The following is a 21497-nucleotide window of genomic DNA, read 5'->3' as shown; positions in this document are numbered from 1 at the left end:
TACAAAACACAGTCACACATGCAAGGGGGGAGTACAGCGCAAAAAGCACAAACTACAAAACACAGTCACACATGCAAGGGGGGAGTACAGCGCAAAAAGCACAAACTACAAAACATAGTCACACATCCAAGGGGGGAGTACAGCGCAAAAAGCACAAACTACAAAACGTTTGGTTAGGGAAAGAGTCACACTCTGCACGCGGCAGTACTCACTGTTCCTTAGGTCGACTGTATTTTTATCTGACGTCCAATGGGTGGATCATCATCAGCATCCAACAGAGTGAACAACTGACCCTCACGAATCTAACAAGTGAGAGAACAATCAGACCACTCACTCACTAGTAGATAATTCCACCATAACAATTATTATCTTAAACATTTTTATTTCTTCAAATCAACTTGAGCTGCAATAATTGATAGTGTATGTACAGTCTTCTAGCACTACTAAATACACACATTATCTTGGAGACTGACAACGGGTCAACAAATGTGTAGCAATGGATGCATTTGATACAGAGGCTGTATAGTTTGATCACTAGTAATGATATCTATTAGCAGATATTGAATGCCAGTCATCTAAAGCAGCCTATACACTATACTAGGTGGTCCACTTTTGATCATGACTAGCTACTCACTTGTACTCGCTGCGCTGCTCTTTGCCTGGTGATCCAATGCTGCTGGTCTTTTGGGTGAGTATCCACCCGATATCCAGCCTTGTGGAAGCTCCTAGAGGGAAGGACAAGTGAACGCTTTTCCTCCCCAACCTTCTCCATCTTGGTGTCGTCATCAAATCTACAAAATGAAACATATTAATTTTTGTCTAATGGTTTGACGATTCTTACCCACTGTCTATATGGTGCATTCACTCTAATACTCTGAGAGCACATCCATTGGAGTGGTCCTACTAGCTAGCACGGTGCACTGGACACAATGGACCAACACTCTAACTCAGGGGAAAGGTGAGCGCTACCTTTAGACAATAATAATTGATGACTTATTAATTTTCAGTAGAACTTTTATGTATAGTTGAGATTGTCCATGCAATTCTTTAGTTATTGGAAAGCCTATCATTAATTTGCACAGCTTACTGCTACTGAATCTCAACAAGCTGAATGGCTACAAACTCTCCTACAATTATGTGTACTTTGACCCCTGTGTTTGCTATCCCCTCAGTACAGGGACACCTCAACGAATTGTGTGACTCTGGTGTCACTCCAGTGTCTAGTACCGTTTCAGCTCAGGTGACAACTACCTATACTGTATAATCATGATTAGGTGATAATGCCTCTCAATGTGTTGCCCCCCCCTCCCCACGGGAGGTACGGGCAATTTGACTCTAATTTGACTCTTGAAGTGTTGTCCTCACACTGACTGGGGGATTAGACCTGGCCTTGCATATAGCCTTGCCTGGGTGAGACTTCTCATAACCTGTTTAGGATACGACCTCATTGCTGTAGTAAACACGCCTGAGATGCCAAATTAATAAATGCCAAGTCGGCTCTTTTGCAAAATGTACTAGCCGTCCTATATAAGTATTGTCAGCCATTTTCCTCACACACCATCCCCCACACACACACACACACACACACACACACACATAAATTAACCATATTGTGAAATTCTGTTGCAAGCGCAATTCACTGTACAGTACCTACACTCTACACACACCCCACACACACACCCGCCCACGCACACACACACACTAGGTGGCTTTGCTGCATGTCGTCTTTGTGGTCAGAGCCAGTAATGGACGCAAGCTATAGCTCTGAAGAGACTGGCAGTCAACAATGATGCTGACGTCTACCTCATCAAACAAGAGATTGCTGTCACCAAGGCTCTGTCTGATTGCTCGTATTCTGTGACATACATTTCATCCATTACTAAGCAGATATCCAGTGATGTACACGAGGTCCTCATACTAATGGAGTTATATACATGCACCAGTGAAATCTCTCTCAGTCCTCGATCACCAAGAATGCTGGTTTGCAGAAGTGAGTAATTTTGTTATAATTATGCATGTGTGCAAGAGTATCTACTAACATCCATTACCCCACGTTACACTGTCAGGAAGTCAGCGAAGGAGATGATGTGTTCCTCCTTGCCCTGTCCTTTGCCTCTGATCGAGAGTTGAGGGACAAGAGCCTTTCCTTCGAGTGGAGCAAGAGAAGACCCAGAGTTAGAGGGACTGAAAATGAATTGGAATTCAAGGCCTCGTCAAAGGATCACTTCAAAGGCTTTACCTCCAGCTCTGAAACTGAGACTCTGACGTCAATGGCCTGAAATATTCTCAGATCCAGTTAATTCCAGAAGCTCAGTTCCTTTGAAGTTTGAAGGGATCAGGTGCCGGATATGCCACCTGACCCGTTTGAAGAAGAAGCTCAGTGTCTTGCTGGAAGAGGTGAGTTTCTTTGCTTGCTTGTAGCTTGCATGTTTGCAGGAATGTTAGGCTAGGAAGCCTTGTGGAGCATTGTAGTTGTTTATTTGGTCATGTTTTATTGATTGACTTGATTTTTTTGCAGCCTTCCGCTGTGTTATAAAAACATCGCGAGCTTTCCACTGTGTTGCAGAAACAGCGCGAGATAATGTGTGTATTTAGTAGTGCTACAAGACTGTACATACACTATCAATTATTACAGCTCAAGTTGATCAGTCAAAGATCTACAAGATGATGCCCGAATCGCTTACTATCTCGAAAATTTGGCTGTGATCTGCTTCTGTCAAGTGGTAAGTAGTAGTTGTGTATAATTCCACTTTGTCACTTGGCTTTTTCGATTCTCTAGAAGCTTCATACAGTCTAATACTAATTGTGCTTGGTATATAGCACATAGCTGTAGAGTTTAAACTCCTAAGAAGCTTTGCTTCACCTTTTTTTGTGTGCAGGTACTGTATGTACTAGGTGTGGCTTATATACAAATGTGATCTCGTGTGTGACTGTGAACGAAGAAACACTTGCAGTGGCCCAGCTCTACCAAGCTTCCTAAGCTGTATGTTGACTGTAGTGATGTTTAGAGTATTCTTTAGGGCCTATGATACACTTTGATAAAATAATACAGCCTGAATGGCAGATAGCCTCGGTGCGTATGCGCAAGTGAGGTATGCGGTAGTGTGTCTGTGTGTGTGTGTGTGTGTGTGTGTGTGTGTGTGTGTGTGTGTGTGTGTGTGTGTGTGTGTGTGTGTGTGTGTGTGTGTGTGTGTGTGTGTGTGTGCGTGCGTGCGTGTGTGTGTGCGTGCGTGCGTGCGTGCGTGCGTGTAGACTGCTACAGCTGCTCAAGGATGAATCAAGTGCAAGTAAGAGTTTCTATAGGCTTCTAGTCATGGATTTAAATTCGTGGATTTGCCAAATAATGCTTCGTTCTCGAGTTATGCCTAGTTTTGCTTACTTGGAATGCCATTGCAGCCTTTTCAGAAGAACACGTAGCCAAACTTGTTTACCGAGTGTTGCTACTCTACTTAGTAGTTAGCTCTGCACTATAGAACGCTAGCTATTGGTAGCTGCAAGAGTGAGAAGAGAGCTGCAAGGCTCTGCTACTTGAATGCAGCTTTAGACTTGAACTTTTGGGCGTCAATCGTTTTTAACAACAATCATGGTCGATCATTACCAACTCAGCAAAATTAAATTGTTTATCATGTGCTATTAGTAGCTATTAGTAGCTTTATGTTATGTAGCTTTGGTATCTCCACCGAGGCATCAGCACCTGCGGTGCTTTCATTGTATCTAGAATTTGTAGTACTAAGAACCCTTCATCATCTTTCTTTGTGTGTACAGAGTATTGCTGGATCACAGATGCGTGTGATTCTCAGGTGGTGGAGCAGTCAACCAAACGTACGTGTCACAAGGTGAGTGATAGGCTGTGTATTATTAATCTACCGAGCGATGCAGTACGTATATATGTACGCGTAGCTTTGTTGCTTTAAATAATTATAATGATTAGTGTGTATCATTAGCGTACATCATGTGACTATAATGAAGCCGTACTAATAAATAATAATTATCATAAACAGTAAATAAGATAATAATTATAATATTTACAAGTTCTTATGCCACAAATAGAAACAGTCTGATGTTGGGTTTCCACCATGGCAGAGCCAGACACCACACTCGTTACATCTGTCAGTCCTCTTGTTGGAGTCCTTCCAGCAGAACGCACACCATCCCCGTTTACATCTCTTTGCAGGTGGTTGCAGGCACATTTTGAGAGGAAAGTGTTGGAGCTGAAGAGGGCGCTGGACTCTACTTGAGCGGCCTGGGAGTCTCCTTGAATAGTACGTGCCAATCAGCTCCTTGGCCAGTTGGAGGCGGAAGTCTTTTACGTTTTGATTCGGCTTGGAGGTATAATTAGTGTGTAAAATATGATAGAAACATCAAATAGGAAATAAAATATATACTTGTAGAACTTCCGACTTCTTGTTCGACAGGAATAATATCCACGTATTTGGTCCCCTCTGTCCACACCTTCCATGTGCTTGTTGTAGATTATTATGCTATCAGGGCAACTCACAGGCATTCTTAAACCGTCTCTCTGTCGCCTGAGAACGGATCCCGTTGCTACTGGTTGCGACGTCGTTGAGAGGACCGTGAGCTCCTTGCTGTCGTGCCATGCACACGCCACCAGTGGTCCCTTCTGGAATATCTTGGATTCTCCTCTGTAAAAGGTGAGATAAATAATTTTAGTTAGCACAGTCACACACACCACACACCACACACACACACACACACACACCACACACACACACTCGCAAAAGCATACACATACACACACACGCACAATAGTACCTCTTCTTCAAACCATGTTTCTTCAGCCCTGGTGGTAAACCTACACCACACCCATAAATACCATCCTTCTCCATATCTTCAAGAAGTTTGGGGCTCGTAAAAAAGTTGTCAAAGAAAACGTGGTGATTTTTCTTCTTCAGCCCGTCGGTAAGTGTTTTGACAACATACTCACCAAATCCAACCTGTCTCTTCTTTTGCTTCCCCGTGTATATGTCAAATTTATGGAAATAGCCGTTAGCACTATCTGCCAATACCCACACCTTGATCCCCCGTTTGATCGGTTTCATAGGCATATAATGCTTTAGGGAAGACTGCCCCTGAAACTTAATCATTGCTGCTACATTCTGTGTAGGGTTGTACAAACCTTCGAACCTCTCACCCAGGTGCTCAATGAGGGGGTGGATCTTCCCTAACCGATCGTGCGAGGGATCACCTCGTGAAACAAGATGAGGATGGAGTATCCGAAGAAGGCCCGGAGCTCTTCAACTGTGAGTTGAGTCCACGTTCGGTATGCCTCCTCTCCCATTACATGTCTAGCGTAGTCACACACAATGTGTCCCTGCAGACCATTGTTAAAAAATAGCAGAAACACTTCTTCTGGCCTCTCTGAGATGTCCACTGTTGTTCCTACTGCTGACTCAAATGACTTGATAGTCAGGGTGTGCAATTCACTCCTCCAGGTAGGTTGCTCATTGCCTAAATTAATGTGAGGGTAATAATAATTAGCTATACATTAGTTTTGTGTGGTAGTCTAACTGATTGTAATTGTACTTCATAACATTGCACAAACCGTGTGACGAGTTGCTTGGACCACTTGTGTCGTCGTCACTTGTGTCGTCTAGGAAAGGATTTATCAATAGCTGGTACAAATTGTTAACCTTATAATTATTATTAATTTAATTTACCTTGTGCAGGATTGCTGTCTGTTGACGGGGGCTCCATTTCTACATGTACGTTGTAATAAATTATATCGGTATTCAGTTTAGTTTTAGGACCCCACCTTCATCCCAATCAGAAAATTCTTCGTCACTGCCCTGCATGACTGGCTCATCCCTGTCCGCTGTTACCTCTTCCATATCCTCTTCCCACTCCTCTGCCATATCCTCTTCCCACTCCTCTGCAGGTTCCTCATCATTCAAGATGTCTTGTAGAACCTCCTCCGTGGTCCAGTGTGGCCTCTTGGCCTGCAGCTCTATATTATTATTAAAAAATGTTTGTTCATGTTATAAATATTTTGTGTTTGTTGGGTGGTATAAAAACAACAGTAGTATTCAAGCGTCTGTATCAAAAAATTTCTGTATGATATAAGCTTTTTACTTTATAATGGGTACCTTGACGGTGGATATAATTAGAAGGCGTCCTAGCTTCAGTCCAGCAACAGCTCCACCCAGATTCTTTAGCAGCAGCCAAGAGAAGCAGGACTGCTGCAGCCGAGGCCTATTGGTGGAGATGTCGGACTGAAAGTAGTGAGTGGGAGTATTTTGGTACAGTAAATTCAATGGTAAGAAACGGGACCAGAAAGTGAATGAACAAGAAGGGCTTTCCGCAGCAAGCCCTGGATTAGTCTAGCAAACAACAGCTGTTCCCAGGGGTAAAAAATAGTTTAGAATTTGATTTTTAGAACAGTTTTTTATGATTTTAGCATTTGGTGTTTGTTTTGTGTGTGATTTTTTCTCAAAGGTGATCATCATTTTGGCAACCAATATTGTGCAAGGAAACTACTGGTGGTGGTCCTTCTGTGGATGATTTGATTGCATGGTTGTTGTGGTTGCGAAATTTTGTTGCATAGTCTGGTTTGGTGATGTGTGATTTGATTATAATGATTTGTCTGGTCAGGAGTGCATTCATTCCTGGTCTGGTATTATGATGATAATAATGATCTGAATTAATTGGTGGTCTTCACTGTTGAATTGATTTGTTGTTGTGGGAATTTCTCATCTCTTCCGGTTCCCTGGACAGCACAAACAGCTATGGGTGTAATTTTGTTGTCTGTATGGTGTTATAATTATGTATTGTGTGTGTATTGATAATACTAGGCTGATGGTTGTCAGCTGTGGTGGTGATTGGCTAGTATTGTATTGTGTGGAGTGGATGGTTTTGTTTGAACTGCTGCTCTCAATGTAACCGGTGTTCTCTTGCAGCCACAATGCACACACACACACAGCTCCTCCTACTAGCTACTGTACTAGTGTTTCATTCTCTCACTGCTTTTGTCTCCTCTCTCCCTCAGGTACAGACAAGCCATGCTGCTCTGGGACCCAGGGAGGATTACTAACCTCATCACTGTATAATGTATTGCAGGTACTGAAGGGGGCGGGGCTTGACTGGAGATGTGGGGGAGGGGCTCAGATCTGAACGCCCACTACTATCATTTATTAGAGTGGTGTGTGTGTAGGTAGATTGTTTTGTGTGCAGCTATGGAGACATCAAATATAAGTATGGCTGGCTTCTATGGTGTGTAGGTCGATGTCTCTTCACAGCAAAAGATAAGTAGCTCCATTGTGTACAGTGTCTCTCATGCTCTCTGTGTAGGTTGATGGTTGTGTATATATGGATGGACAAGGCGATGGTTTGATGGTCTGGCACTACCTAACACTGAATGGCTGCTGTACTTGTTCCTTGGTCTATAATTTATAATTAATATGAAACAACGTAACATTATAATGTAATGTTTTGTAAGAACAAGAACAATAGTATATAGTTGTGTAATAATAACAATTATAATGTCTCATTATGATCTTAGAGAATCAAAGTTGACAAAACATTTATTTATCACAGTACTATAATTATTGACAAATCCTTGTTTCCTTCTATCGAGAGGTAGGTACATGACTTCAGTCAATTACCATCTCCATCTCCATGGCAACTATAAGCACGTTTAGTCACAAACAACCTGGAAGAAGGAAATAATTACAATATCTGGATCTAATTAAAGGAACTTGCCCTAACATCTCTGTACAGCGTCCCTCATGATACATGCCGGGGGCTGGTGTTCAGTCCTGCACACACACACAGTATATATACATCATTTATTGCACACGTCAATGATCATAATGTCCCACAAATTGTCACCCAAATTAATGCATGTATGTAATTATAGAGAAGTGAACACTAACTAACCCAAAACACCGTCACACATGCAAGGGGGGAGTACAGTGCATAAAGAACACTAACTATTCCAACTATCGTATAGCGGGTCATTTTCGTGGTGCATTCAGCCAACTCGCGAGAGCCTAAGACGTTCGCTAGTGCATTCAGCCAACTCGCGGGAGCCTAAGACTTTCGCTGGCGCATTTAGCGCACTCGCAAAAAAAAATACAACACAAGGGAGGAGTACAGCACATAAAAAACAATAACTATTCCACTAAAAACACTGTCACACAAGGGGGGGGGGGGAGTACAACGCATAAAAAACATCAAACTATCGTATACCATTTGAAAGGTGTTTCTAAGCATTCAAAAAACTATAAAAATTTTTGACTTTCGATCCTCCACAGAATTTAAGTTATGGCAGCTGAAAGATTCACGAATTAAACGGAAGGTGTGTCTTTCAACAACCATAACAGTTCATCCAATGTCAAAAATTTTATAATATTCCGAAAGCTTAGAAAAGTACCTTTCAAATGACGTGTTTCAATCCAATATTTCATCCGGGCCCTTAATTTGTTATTTTTAGACCTCGGACCATGGGGACTAAAATTAATTGTCAAATAATGTTATCTTTATGAACTTTGATGGTACCATTTGAAAGGTCTGTTTCTAAGCATTCAGAAAACCTAAGCTTTCCCTGGCGCATTCAGCGCACTCGCATAAAAAACACAAAACAAGGAGGTACAATGCAGCTGTTGTGAATTATTGAACCTCCACTCATGGGAACGTAAAACTATTGCTAGTGAATTGAACCCACTCACGAGAACGTAAAACTATTGCTAGTGAATTGAACCCACTCACGGGAACGTAAAACTATTGCTAGTGAATTGAACACACTCACGGGAACGTAAAACTATTGCTAGTGAATTGAACCCACTCATGCGAACGTAAAACTATTGCTAGTGAATTGAACCCACTCACGGGAACGTAAAACTATTGCTAGTGAATTGAACCCACTCATGCGAACGTAAAACTATTGCTAGTGAATTGAACTCACTCACGGGAACGCAAAACTATTGCTAGTGAATTGAACCCACTCACGGGAACGCAAAACTATTGCTAGTGAATTGAACCCATTCCATACCATGATAGTGACTCGTACATCTTTTATTGATCAGAAACAACTAATTAATTGTTATGCTTTGTTTTGCTGGTTCCCACTCTTGCTAAGATTTGTGCATAAAAATAATAATGCAGTCATCAGCGTTATAATTATATAAAAGCATAATTATACAATTGCCATGGCAGTTTCTAAGTAGTTATTCAGGTTGATTTTGTACATTAATGGCAGCATGCATGATAGCTAGCCTTGATCCCAGGCCGAGTTTTTGCTTTTATAACGATTAGTTGTTTGCCTAACCGTTATAAAAGCGAAAATTCAGCCTAGGATCGATGATAGCTAGCTGAAAAGGTCGTCGAGCTTCTGCACGATAATGGATAAAAGGGGAGGGGCTGGTCTCTATGCTGTTGAATTGCATGGAGGGCACACTGCGCATGCGTATGAGCATTCACATGCAGGGACAGATTTCGCAATGCCACAATACTTGCAACACTTTAAATTTGTAGCTAGTACTCCTGCGGTCCTCCATGTTGTCTCCATGGCATCTCCTTGGAGACTCTGACGTCATGGCCTGGAATATTCTCAGAGGGAGCACTCTGCTAGTACCTGCCTAAAGGGCAGCATCCTGCCATAATTGGGAGTGTTAAGATCTCGTTATCAGTTCCAATAGTTAGTTAGCTAGGATCATTAGAATAGCTAGCTATAATATAGTTAGACAACTGCTGCTTCTTGGCTTATACTAAGGCCACTCCAAGTGATACTCTGGTTTCTGGTCCTGAAGTTTTTCTAATTGCATGCGGGCGGGCGGCTTTTCTCATTATGTCATTATCAATTTTTCACCTTATGAATCTCATTATTTTGCAAATGAAATCATTATCACACTATTTTGTACCACATGGCCATTCTGTGCATGCGTAGTAGAAATAATGAGATAGAATAAAATCTGATGCGGGCGGTGGACCAGAAACCAGAGTATCACTTGGAGTGGCCTAATCTGTTATGACGGCTTTTTTAGGATCTTAACTCTGTGCCTACTGCACATGGAATTGGTAAGTTCAAGCTTTAACTAAACCCTAGGTTTGCCAAGGGAACTGTAGCCTTTGACTGGATTTGTGAAGAGTAGTCTTGAGCACTTGTGCAAGCCTTGCATGCCAGGCTTGTTGCAACTGGAGTCGACAAGGGCTTCAAGAACAAGGAGGTGTTGTCTCTGTGAGTCTACTGTTGTTGAACCATCCCACACATTCTGGTTGATTACTTCTGTGCTCAGTTAATGGTACTCACAGTCACAGGGTCCCTTTAGTTTATTATGCCCTTATTGTATTAGTCCCTTGGGCAAGGAAACTACTGGACTACTGGTGGTGGTCCTCTTGTGGTTGATTTGATTGGTTGTTGTGGGGTTGGGAAATTTTGTCTCTTCTGCACAGTCTGGTTTGGTGATGATGTGTGATTTGATTATAATTATTTGTCTGGTCAGGAGTGCATTCACTCTTGGTCTGGTATTATGATGATAATAATGATCTGAATTAATTGGTGGTCTTCGCTGTTGAATTGATTTGTTGTTGTGGGAATTTCTCATCTCTTCTCTGCACAGCACAAACAGCTATGGGTGTAATTTTGTTGTCTGGTGTTATAATTATGTATTGTGTGTGTATTGATAATACTAGGCTGATGGTTGTCAGCTGTGGTGGTGATTGGCTGGTATTGTATTGTGTGGAGTGGATGGTTTTGTTTGAACTGCTGCTCTCAATGTAACCATGCATTTGCTTGTTCTCTTGCAGCCACAATGCACACCACACACAGTTCCTCCTACTAGCTACTGTACTAGTGTTCCATTCTCTCACTGCTTTTGTCTTAATTCTCTCTCCTCCAGGTACAGACAAGCCATGCTACTCTGGGACCCAGGGAGGATTACTAACCTCATCACTGTATAATGTATTGCAGGTACTGAAGGGGGCGGGGCTTGACTGGAGATGTGGGGGAGGGGCTCAGATCTCAACGCCCACTACTATCATTTATTAGTGGTGAGTGTGTGTGTGTGTAGATTGTCTTGTGTGCAGCTATGGAGACACTCAAGATAAGTATGGCTGGCTTCAATGGTGTGTAGGTCGATGTTTCTTCACAGCAAAAGATAAGTAGCTCCATTGTGTACAGTATCTCTCATGCTCTCTGTGTAGGTTGATGGTTGTCCCGCTGTAACAGCATACACACAGATAAGTAGCTATAGCTATGTTGTGTGACAAGTCTCTCATGCTCTCTGTGTAGGTTGACAGTTGTGGAGGAGCCACTGTAACAGCATACACACAGATAAGTAGCTAGCTATGTTGTGTGACAAGTCTCTCATGCTCTCTGTGTAGGTTGACGGTTGTGGAGGAGCCACTGTAACAGCATACACATGCACAGATGAGTAGCTAGCTATGTTGTGTGACAAGTCTCTCATGCTCTCTATGTAGGATGACGGTAACAGCATACACACAGATGAGTAGCTATAGCTATGTTGTGTGACAAGTCTCTCATGCTCTCTGTGTAGGTTGACGGTTGTGGAGGAGCCACTGTAACAGCATACACACAGATGAGTAGCTAGCTATGGTGTGTGACAAGTCTCTCATGCTCTCTATGTAGGTTGACGGTAACAGCATACACACAGATGAGTAGCTAGCTATGTTGTGTGACAAGTCTCTCATGCTCTCTGTGTAGGTTGATGGTTGTGTATATATGGATGGACAAGGTGATGGTTTGATGGTCTGGCACTACCTAACACTGAATGGCTGCTGTACTTGTTCCTTGGCCTATAATTTATAATTAATATGAAACAACGTAACATTATAATGTAATGTTTTGTAAGAACAAGAACAATAGTATATAGTTGTGTAATAATAACAATTATAATGTGTCATTATGATCTTAGAGAATCGAAGTTGACAAAACATTTATTTATCACAGTACTATAATTATTGACAAATCCTTGTTTCCTTCTATCGAGAGGTAGGTACATGACTTCAGTCAATTACCATCTCCATCTCCATGGCAACTATAAGCACATTTAGCCACCGACAACCTGGAAGAAGGAAATAATTACAATATCTGGATCTAATTAAAGGAACTTGCCCTAACATCTCTGTACAGCGTCCCTCATATGATACATGCCGGGGGCTGGTGTTCAGTCCTGCACACACACACAGTATATATACATCATTTATTGCACACGTCAATGATCATAATGTCCGACAAATTGTCACCCAAATTAATGCATGTATAGACAAGTGAACACTAACTAACCCAAAACACCGTCACACATGCAAGGGGGGAGTACATTGAATAAAAAACACTAACTATTCCAACTATCGTATAGCGGGTCATTTTCGTGGCGCATTCAGCCCTCTCACGGGAGCCTAAGACGTTCACTGGCGCATTCAGCCCTCTCGCGGGAGCCTAAGACTTTCGCTGGCGCATTCAGCCAACTCGCGGGAGCCTAAGACTGGCGCATTCAGCCCTATCGCGGGAGCCTAAGACTTTCGCTGGCGCATTCAGCCAACTCGCGAGAGCCTAAGACTTTCGCTGGCGCATTCAGCCAACTCGCGGGAGCCTAAGACTTTCGCTGGCGCATTCAGCCCTCTCGCGGGAGCCTAAGACTTTCGCTGGCGCATTCAGCCAACTCGCGAGAGCCTAAGACGTTTGCTAGCGCATTCAGCCCTCTCGCGAGAGAGATCGCCTAAGACTTTCGCTGGCGCATTCAGCGCACTCGCATAAAAAATACAACACAAGGGGGGAGTACAGCACATAAAAAACAATAACTATTCCACTAAAAACACTGTCACACAAGGGGGGGAGTACAACGCATAAAAAACATCAAACTATCGTATACTATTTGAAAGGTGTTTCTAAGCATTCAAAAAACTATAAAAATTTTTGACTTTCGATCCTCCACAGAATTTAAGTTATGGCAGCTGAAAGATTCACGAATTAAACGGAAGGTGTGTCTTTCAACAGCCATAACAGTTGATCCAATGTAAAACATTTTATAATATTCCGAAAGCTTAGAAAAATACCTTTCAAATGATGTGTTTCAATCCAATATATCATTCAGGCCCTTAATTTGTTATTTTTCGGCCTCGGACCATGGGGACTAAATTGGCAAATAATGTTATCTCTCAAATATGAACTTTGATGGTACCATTTGAAAGGTCTGTTTCTAAGCATTCAGAAAACCTAAGCTTTCCCTGGCGCATTCAGCGCACTCGCATAAACACAAAACAAGGAGGTACACAATTATTGAACTCATGGGGAACGTAAAACTATTGCTAGTGACTAAACACCGTCACACATGCAAGGGGGGAGTACAGCGCAAAAATCACAAACTACAAAAAACAGTCACACATGCAAGGGGGGAGTACAGCGCAAATAGCACAAACTACAAAACACAGTCACACATGCAAGGGGTGAGTACAGCGCAAAAAGCACAAACTACAAAACACAGTCACACATGCAAGGGGGGAGTACAGCGCAAAAAGCACAAACTACAAAACACAGTCACACATGCAAGGGGTGAGTACAGCGCAAAAAGCACAAACTACAAAACACAGTCACACATGCAAGGGGTGAGTACAGCGCAAAAAGCACAAACTACAAAACACAGTCACACATCCAAGGGGGGAGTACAGCGCAAAAAGCACAAACTACAAAACACAGTCACACATGCAAGGGGGGAGTACAGCGCGAAAAGCACAAACTACAAAACACAGTCACACATGCAAGGGGGGAGTACAGCGCAAAAAGGACAAACTACAAAACACAGTCACACATCCAAGGGGGGAGTACAGCGCAAAAAGCACAAACTACAAAACGTTTGGTTAGGGAAAGAGTCACACTCTGCACGCGGCAGTACTCACTGTTCCTTAGGTCGACTGTATTTTTATCTGACGTCCAATGGCTGGATCATCATCAGCATCCAACAGAGGGAACAACTGACCCTCACGAATCTAACAAGTGAGAGAACAATCAGACCACTCACTCACTAGTAGATAATTCCACCATAACAATTATTATCTTAAACATTTTTATTTCTTCAAATCAACTTGAGCTGCAATAATTGATAGTGTATGTACAGTCTTGTAGCACTACTAAATACACACATTATCTTGGAGACTGACAACGGGTCAACAAATGTGTAGCAATGGATGCATTTGATACAGAGGCTGTATAGTTTGATCACTAGTAATGATATCTATTAGCAGATATTGAATGCCAGTCATCTAAAGCAGCCTATACACTATACTAGGTGGTCCACTTTTGATCATGACTAGCCACTCACTTGTACTCGCTGCTCTTTGCCTCGTGATCCATTGCTGCTGGTCTTTTGGAGGAGTATTCACCTGATATCCAGCCTTGTGGAAGCTCCTAGAGGGAAGGACAAGTGAACGCTTTTCCTCCCCAACCGTCTCCATCTTGTGCGAGGGGTCCGCCACTCCTTAAATCTTGTACGCCTGTGGGCAAAATCTCCTTAAAATCTTGAAATCTCGAAAAATCATCTTAAAATCTTAAAATCTCGCAAAATCTCCTTAAAATCTTAAAATCTCGCAAAATCTCCTTAAAATCTTAAAATCTCGCAAAATCTCCTTAAAATCTCTTAAAATCTCTCCCTAAAATCCGTAATCTATGTTTCCATCTCCGTAAATCTTGCTACGTTACAGCATGCAGCTGCAGAGTGTTGCAATGGTCTCGAGAGCCCACTGAATAGTATATTACTGTCATTGCTGTTTCCTCTACTGCAACTGCACTGTAAGTCAAGTAGACTTACTAGCAATGGTGTATGGACTGGTGTAAATCTAGCTCTAAAAGTAATGTAGGATGCTTAAAGTTTATTTGCATAAAAATTATTGCTAAAATAGTTGATACAATTGCAGGAGTTCACTGTTGCACAGCTATAGGTTGTTTTATCACTGGATCCTCCTCCTAAAAGTGGGCTGCGCATGAAGCTAAAGAAGCTTATAGCAACTGAACAGGTCAGTAAAAAGTCATTCACCGGTATGAAAACGTAGTCTCACCATTTTAATAATTAATAGCACTCTCTATTTTCTTCTTCTCTATTGCACAGGAGCAAACACCGCAGTCACTACCTGACATATATACACAAGTAAGTTTAACTGAGTTCATTTTAATTACATACAGCTCTGAATATTTTACAGGGAATTGCTGGTGATGAGTCTGCGATAAGTGACCAGATAAGTGCAAGCTTCAGCATGGTTACCGACTACGCATACGACTGGCATAGTGATGAAAGTTTGGTCATGGACCACAGTGACACCCTTATTGCTGGACTTGATCTGTCGGCAACTGATAGTGTGACACCACACGACGATGGTGATGGTGATGTTGTGCAGAAATTAGTAGCTCGTGAGCCGGCAATTATTAAAACGAGTTGCAGTCCACTTCCAAACCCTTGTCCTGTCCCAGAAGTATTCAGTCTAGTAAGAGGGTAATGCTGGCCCTGAGTAGCAACAAGCTTCAGGGGAATAAAGTGGCAAGTACCCGAATCTCCGCAACAAAATACTCGTAAACGGATGTGACAATGTGAGTTTGAAATGATATTTTGTATAGAAATGCATGTGGTGTTATATACTGATACCCTTATATTCTACACACAACATCAGTACTCTCTTCGACAGCAGTTAAGTATGGCATATCGGAACAAACGAAGGAATTCGACACCAATTCCGAAGAGTAGCAGGTCAACGTTAGTTGTATTATCTGCAGCAAAACCAGCAGCTAAGGTGGTCAACGGTGATCCTCCAGTTGTTAGAGATGAAGTTGCCTACGCCAGATTTTCGATTCAGTCCTGAGCACCACAAACTAGCAATGGCTCAAGAATTTGTTCTGGCCAAAGAATGTGAATGTTTTATAAACAGTAACCATCGACACAAGCACAAATTCTGATATTACTATCATTTCAGACTCATCCGAGTCAACTATCTGGAAGAAAATTGATCATTTTCATCTCTACCACCAAGACCACAGTATTCTGCTAAGCCGTAATGCCTGGTTGAACGACAATCATGTAAATTATGCCCAATACTTGCTAAAAAAGCAATTCACTCATCTGCATGGCCTACGGTGCTCTGTGTTACAACAGTCGCAATATATCAGTCCTCTCTCACAGGAGTCTCTACAAATTTTGAACGTTTCTAGCAACCATTGGATAGCTCTGTCTACACTTCAGTGCAGTACCACAAATTTGATTCCCACTGCATGTCTATACGACTCGTTGCATGTATAGAGGAATAAGCATGGACACTCAAACACTTTTGGCCAAGTTTCTAGCAAATGGAACAAGAGACTCAGAGCAACAACTTTCCGTCGCTGTAGCAAATGTGGCACAACAATCAGGCGCTTCAGACTGTGGATTGTTTGCTATCGCTTTCATTACGCATTTAGCACATAGCCTAAACCCCTGCTACTGCAATTTCAAACAAAATGCAATGATAGAGCATTTCTTGAAATGCATTGACCAAGCAACCATGACACCCTATTCCGACTAACTCACAAAGAACAGCCAGATTAGCGATAACAAAGGAAATAGTGGAGATTCAATTGTATTGCTACTGTAGACTGCCTGATAATGGCTCAAAAATGGTTGAGTGTGAGAGCAGCGGGTGTAAACTGGGAGGCTGGTTTCACCTCAAGTGTGTCAATGCTTTCGAAGTGAAGAAAAACAATAAATGGATCTGTAACAATTGTAGAGGAGTATAATTTGTATGTACATTTACAATTCACAATGCAATGCATTTTCATTTCACAATGCCCCCTATAATTATACTTTAAATTCATAATAATTATACATAATAATTTATATATATAAAGCTATACCTATACTATATAGCTATAGACTTATAATTATCAGTATAGCTATAGTGAAACCTATAATAACTAGCTAGCTAGCTATAGATCCACTGCACGTCATGCAGGAGAATTTGGAAGAGCTGGAATAAGAAGGACAGCTGGTAGAAGAATAGTTTAAACCTGGAACAACATGAACAATGTGTTGCCGTGATGATATAGACTTTATAGAGCTGTTATGGGCCCCTGCAGTCCTTGAAATCTTCTGAAATCTTTTGAAATCTTCTGAAATCTTCTGAAATCTTCTAAAATCTCTAAAATCATTGAAATCTTCCAAAATCTTCTGAAATCTCTAAAATCTTCAAAATTTCTGAAATCCGTAAAGTCTTGTAAAATCTCCCGAATCTCGAGATTTTAAAATCCCGTACACAAATTTTCATAGTGTCTGACCCCTCGCATCTTGTGTGTGAGCGTGTTGTCATCAAAATTAATCTACAAAATGAAACATAATTATTTTGTCTAATAGTGTGATGATCCTTTACCCACTGTCCATGTGCTTCATTCATCAGTTCTAATACTCTGAGAGCACATCCATTGGAGTGGTCCTACTAGCTAGCACGGTGCACTGGACACAATGGACCAACACTCTGACTCAGGGGAAAGGTGAGCGCTACCTTATTACTAGACAATAATAATTGATGACTTATTAATTTTCAGTAGAACTGTATAGGAGATTGTGTATGCAACTGCTTGAGGCTCAAACCCTGGCCAGTGTTGACTGGGGGAATGGGGGATTTGAAGACAGAATCCTCCCCCACCATGGGGAAGCTTGACCTGGGGTATGGTCAACTCCCTCATGTTAGCCCGACCCCTCCTGGGGGGCATCACATTGATAGGTGCATTATAAATAATAATCACAGTAGAGATTGTCCATTTTGTAGCTCCTTGAAAGCCTATCAAATTAGGGATTGCTTTACAGTATGATGCTATAATAATAATTATAGTGATGGTGTGGTTGTCAGGCGTGTGATATAGTCCTCTCCAATAGCTACAGAATGCTTATTACAAGCTTTTGATTCAACTCAATATTAATATCTCCCATTGTTGAGCATCTTATGAACATGCTCCCCCACACACAGTTTCAACACACACGTGTAGAGGAGCTGTGTCAGAATAATGTCTTCACAAGGGAACAAAAGTTTCCCACAGATGAGGACCGCCTCACTGACTTCCATTCTCATCTCTTGTTTGTGATGAGATAAAGATCACCTTCCGTTGTGTGCCTAAAGTGAGTGTGTGTGGAGGGTGTGTGCGCGCGTGTGTGTGTGCGTGTGTGTGGGTGTGTGTGTGTGTGCGTGTGTGGGTGTGTGTGCGTGTGCGTGTGCGTGGGTGGGTGTGTGTGTGTGTGGAGGTGCTATAATATTTTTGATGGTCAATAACTTAGGCAACACTGTACTTAATAATAATTATTTTGGCGAGTATTTTTAAAAATGGCGGTATGGTATCTTTGCTGTATAGTAGCCACGCCTAAGATGCGGACCCTGACCCTGAAATATGATATATCGGCTGGTCCACGAGATTACGCCTAAGACGCCAAATTAAAAAATGCCAAATTGGCTATTTTGCATGTAATACCTGCCAAATGGCAGCCAATTTTCCTTGTAATTATTATTCTTTCTTCCTGTTTAATTAGGTAGCGTGGTGATGGAGTTGCTGACTCAGTGATCACTCGACTGAGACAACATCCTCTGCCGCTGCTAAGCAAAACCCACCATACATCGTGACCTCAAGGTCAGTACAGTGGAATCTCTTTATAACATAATTATTTGTGGAGCAGAGTTTTAGCCATTGTACAGAGGTGACCTTTGTTGATGGGGTTGTTTTAATTGTACACAACTGTTCATTTGGGACCAGTGTTTCCCCTTGAAGAAGGAGCACTCTGTTTGAATAGCTAATTGAGTTAGTGAATTACTGTAACATCTCACAGGATTCTATTACCTTATCAAATGTCTGGGGAGAGCCCACAGAGCCTATTGTGTACTGTAGCTAAGTGGTTGATTTATGTTTTCTGGTTTGCATTTTAATTGAAGTGAATGTGGGCTGTCTAGTCATCAAGACTGTGGAATGTGGGGGATGAGTGGTGGTATGTGCTTAAACCAATTTCCTTGAATCACGTTCACTGAACCATGTTAAGTATAAACACGTTTACTAGTGATACTCATTTGAAAGCTCTCAATGAGACGAATCTAATAATACCCATATCACCCTCACACAACACACACCCGCCCACACACAGGCACTGGGCGTACTACTGTTTAAGCTGTGCTTCATGGATACTCCATTTGGTGACAACCCTCTAGCCATAGTCAGTGCTCAGTACAGCATTCCTGAAGACTCTCCTTACACACAAGACCTGAGAGGTGAGACCACGCCCACACACACACACACACACCCTAGTGAAATGTAGCCAGCTTTACGCATAATTATGTTAACTTTAAGCCTATAATTATAAAGACTATTGATAGTGAGCTTAAGTGTATTGCTCCTATTATTATAATGATACGTATATTATTGTCCCCTTTTTAGGCTATCTGTTGTGTGTGTGTGTGTGTGCGTGCGTGCCCCTAAAATTACAAAACCTAACTTATTACTAGTAAATACACGATCCTTGCCAGAACACAATAGTTAGATCGCAAAAGGTCAATTAATTTTCTGCTCATTCGCAAGGTTTTTCACCAAGTATTCTAGTAATACGATACTTGCCCCTAGGCTGAGCAGAGGCTGACTCTGGGTCCCTTATTAAACCTGGCTGTATTATAGAGGGTGACCACAATAGACAGGCACCACTCTATATACTGCTTATTGAACCTCCCACCCCTCACACACACACACACCCTCACACACACACCCACCCATGCACACCCCACCCGCACACACACACACACACCCTCACAGACTGGCAGTCCATTTCCTACGGATGACTTTGGTAGCACTTCATTTGACGGACGTTCCTCTACCCCGCCCACTCATACTACTGCTGACAATGCAAGACGAGATTTGTTTGGAGCACCCCCCTTTGGAGAGGGTTCAAAGGTTACGAAGACAATGACAACTGTAGATCAATTTGGAGCAGTTCCTTTTAGCTGAATTTTAATATTTATTTTTCTGTGTGTTTAGTATTATTATAAGTGTTGTTTTGTGTGTAGTAGGATCACATGACTCGACTATTGACTGTGTGCATATAATTATAAATGGATTTTTATGTTCAGTGTTTTTACTTCATATGCAATATCTTGTTGAAAGAAGGTCAAAAATAAATGGATTTGTGTAGTGCTTAATTAGCTTTGCTTTGTTTACTAAGAAAGCCCTGGCCGGAATGTGACACCTCTGAAAAAGGGGAGGATCTGAGCAATGATTATGTTTATAGGAAAGGGGCGAAATTAGTGACAGAGCCAGAGGGTTGGCAATACGTTGTGTGTCAGTTCGAGAAACAAGGGGAGAATTTGACAGAGTTTGAAAGAAGCTTCAATGGCTGAACAAGATTCAGAGTGAGTGAACATGTAGACTATAATTACTACTCATGGTAGCACCTTGTGATTGCATGGAGGGAGGCTCATTCCATTAGTAGAGTCAGAGCAGGCTATGATCAGAGGTGGAACACTGTACAGCAAAGTGACAGCTGGATATGTGCATGGTGTCACTTGTATAAACTATATACACATATCAAGTAATTCTCTGTATGACTGACCCCCCAACCATCTATTTTGTACAGTTCTCAAAAGAAGCTAGCCGAGGACTTATACGAGGCTGTAGTCAATGATGACGTCACCAAAGTTAGGTCCCTGTTGGGACAGGGGGCAGACCCCAACCACCAGCTCTACTGGAGTGACGAGTGGGGGGTTAAGGTGCCTCCATTACACAGTGCTTGCTGGTGGGGCTACCTTGAGATTGTGAAGACACTTGTTACTCATGGAGCTCGTACTGATAAAGGTGGTGGGTGGGCTAACAGGACTCCACTTCACTATGCATGCGAGGGAGGTCATAAAGAGGTGGTGCAGTACTTGAAGGAGGTCGGGTGCAGCGCTGGTAAGTAGTCATTATAATTATTTGTGTATTGTAATTGTTTCTCCATATCATTATGGTATCTGAGTTATATACATGTACTGTGTAGCAATATCAATTGTGTCAGTAATTTCGCGTAGTATAATAATTATTTGCGATGTAGTAGTCGTAGCACTGGTAAGTAGTCGTTGTGTATGTGAAGTTTTCATACCATGCATACAGCGGAAAGTTTAATAGTGTTACATTTCAATTTCGAATAATTATTTGCAATGTACGTACACTTGTTTGAAATACATAAACATTTGCTATACGGTTGCCATAGTAATATCTGTTAAAAATATATGTGATAGTTGAACTTTGTTCCACAACAGATGTGAGGGATAATAGTAACAGGACTCAGGCATTTCTGTATGCTCTTTAGAAATCCCATACCTAATTTCCACAAAAAGTGGTGTATCAAGCTCAAATTTTGCACACCAATAGAACAAGGCATGCCCTTTCCTATGCTACCTTTACTTTCTCTGTACGACAAGTGGTTGTGGTACAATGACATGTTTGGTCCATCTTGACCACTATACACTTACGTATACATGGCTGAAGTTAAACTCGTCACTAGAAATCC

The 21497-nt window shown here is 41.9% G+C and overlaps 2 protein-coding genes and 4 long non-coding RNA genes across 15 annotated transcripts in view; all 6 read left to right on the top strand.

Moving 5' to 3' along the window:
• Window positions 1-841: 841 nt before the first annotated feature.
• Window positions 842-2480, top strand: LOC135348249 (uncharacterized). The gene is made up of 4 exons (XR_010398707.1): window positions 842-958; window positions 1178-1240; window positions 1706-1990; window positions 2067-2480. It is a non-coding gene; the product is annotated as an uncharacterized LOC135348249 (long non-coding RNA).
• Window positions 2481-3229: 749 nt separating this feature from the next.
• LOC135347632 (uncharacterized) lies at window positions 3230-5724 on the top strand. 8 transcript variants are annotated; one of them, XR_010398542.1, is made up of 6 exons: window positions 3238-3836; window positions 4051-4652; window positions 4771-4920; window positions 5126-5261; window positions 5339-5453; window positions 5688-5724. It is a non-coding gene; the product is annotated as an uncharacterized LOC135347632 (long non-coding RNA). The 8 variants fall into 8 exon arrangements; XR_010398547.1 differs by having other exon boundaries at window positions 3241-3836; window positions 5157-5261; XR_010398521.1 differs by having other exon boundaries at window positions 3230-3836; window positions 5126-5453.
• An 8866-nt stretch (window positions 5725-14590) lies between these two features.
• Window positions 14591-15489, top strand: LOC135348827 (uncharacterized). The gene is made up of 4 exons (XR_010398815.1): window positions 14591-14758; window positions 14884-14982; window positions 15075-15113; window positions 15166-15489. It is a non-coding gene; the product is annotated as an uncharacterized LOC135348827 (long non-coding RNA).
• Window positions 15490-17326: 1837 nt separating this feature from the next.
• On the top strand, window positions 17327-18165 carry LOC135348320 (uncharacterized). The gene is made up of 3 exons (XR_010398733.1): window positions 17327-17476; window positions 17531-17709; window positions 17953-18165. It is a non-coding gene; the product is annotated as an uncharacterized LOC135348320 (long non-coding RNA).
• Window positions 18166-18303: 138 nt separating this feature from the next.
• Window positions 18304-21497, top strand: part of LOC135343885 (uncharacterized) — a 16552-nt gene continuing 13358 nt past the window's right edge. The window contains exons 1-2 of the mRNA XM_064540943.1: window positions 18304-18309; window positions 18511-18561. Of these exons, the coding sequence (XP_064397013.1) occupies window positions 18304-18309; window positions 18511-18561 (57 nt within the window). The remainder of the gene's footprint in view (window positions 18310-18510; window positions 18562-21497) is intronic.
• LOC135346128 (uncharacterized) overlaps window positions 20104-21497 on the top strand; it is a 12367-nt gene continuing 10973 nt past the window's right edge. For 2 of the 3 annotated variants that reach the window (XM_064543834.1, XM_064543762.1), the window contains exons 1-2: window positions 20105-20361; window positions 20586-20899. In XM_064543834.1, coding sequence (XP_064399904.1) covers window positions 20342-20361; window positions 20586-20899 — 334 coding nt within the window. In that variant the 5' untranslated portion in view covers window positions 20105-20341. Of the gene's footprint in view, window positions 20362-20585; window positions 20900-21497 lie in introns of all 3 variants that reach the window. The other variant, XM_064543682.1, reaches the window with a different exon arrangement.

The sequence above is a fragment of the Halichondria panicea genome, chromosome 1, assembly GCF_963675165.1.
Source record: "Halichondria panicea chromosome 1, odHalPani1.1, whole genome shotgun sequence".
NCBI lineage: Eukaryota > Metazoa > Porifera > Demospongiae > Suberitida > Halichondriidae > Halichondria > Halichondria panicea.
The sequence above is the reverse complement of the archived record's forward strand: the minus strand, read 5'-3'. Positions and strand labels throughout refer to the sequence as shown.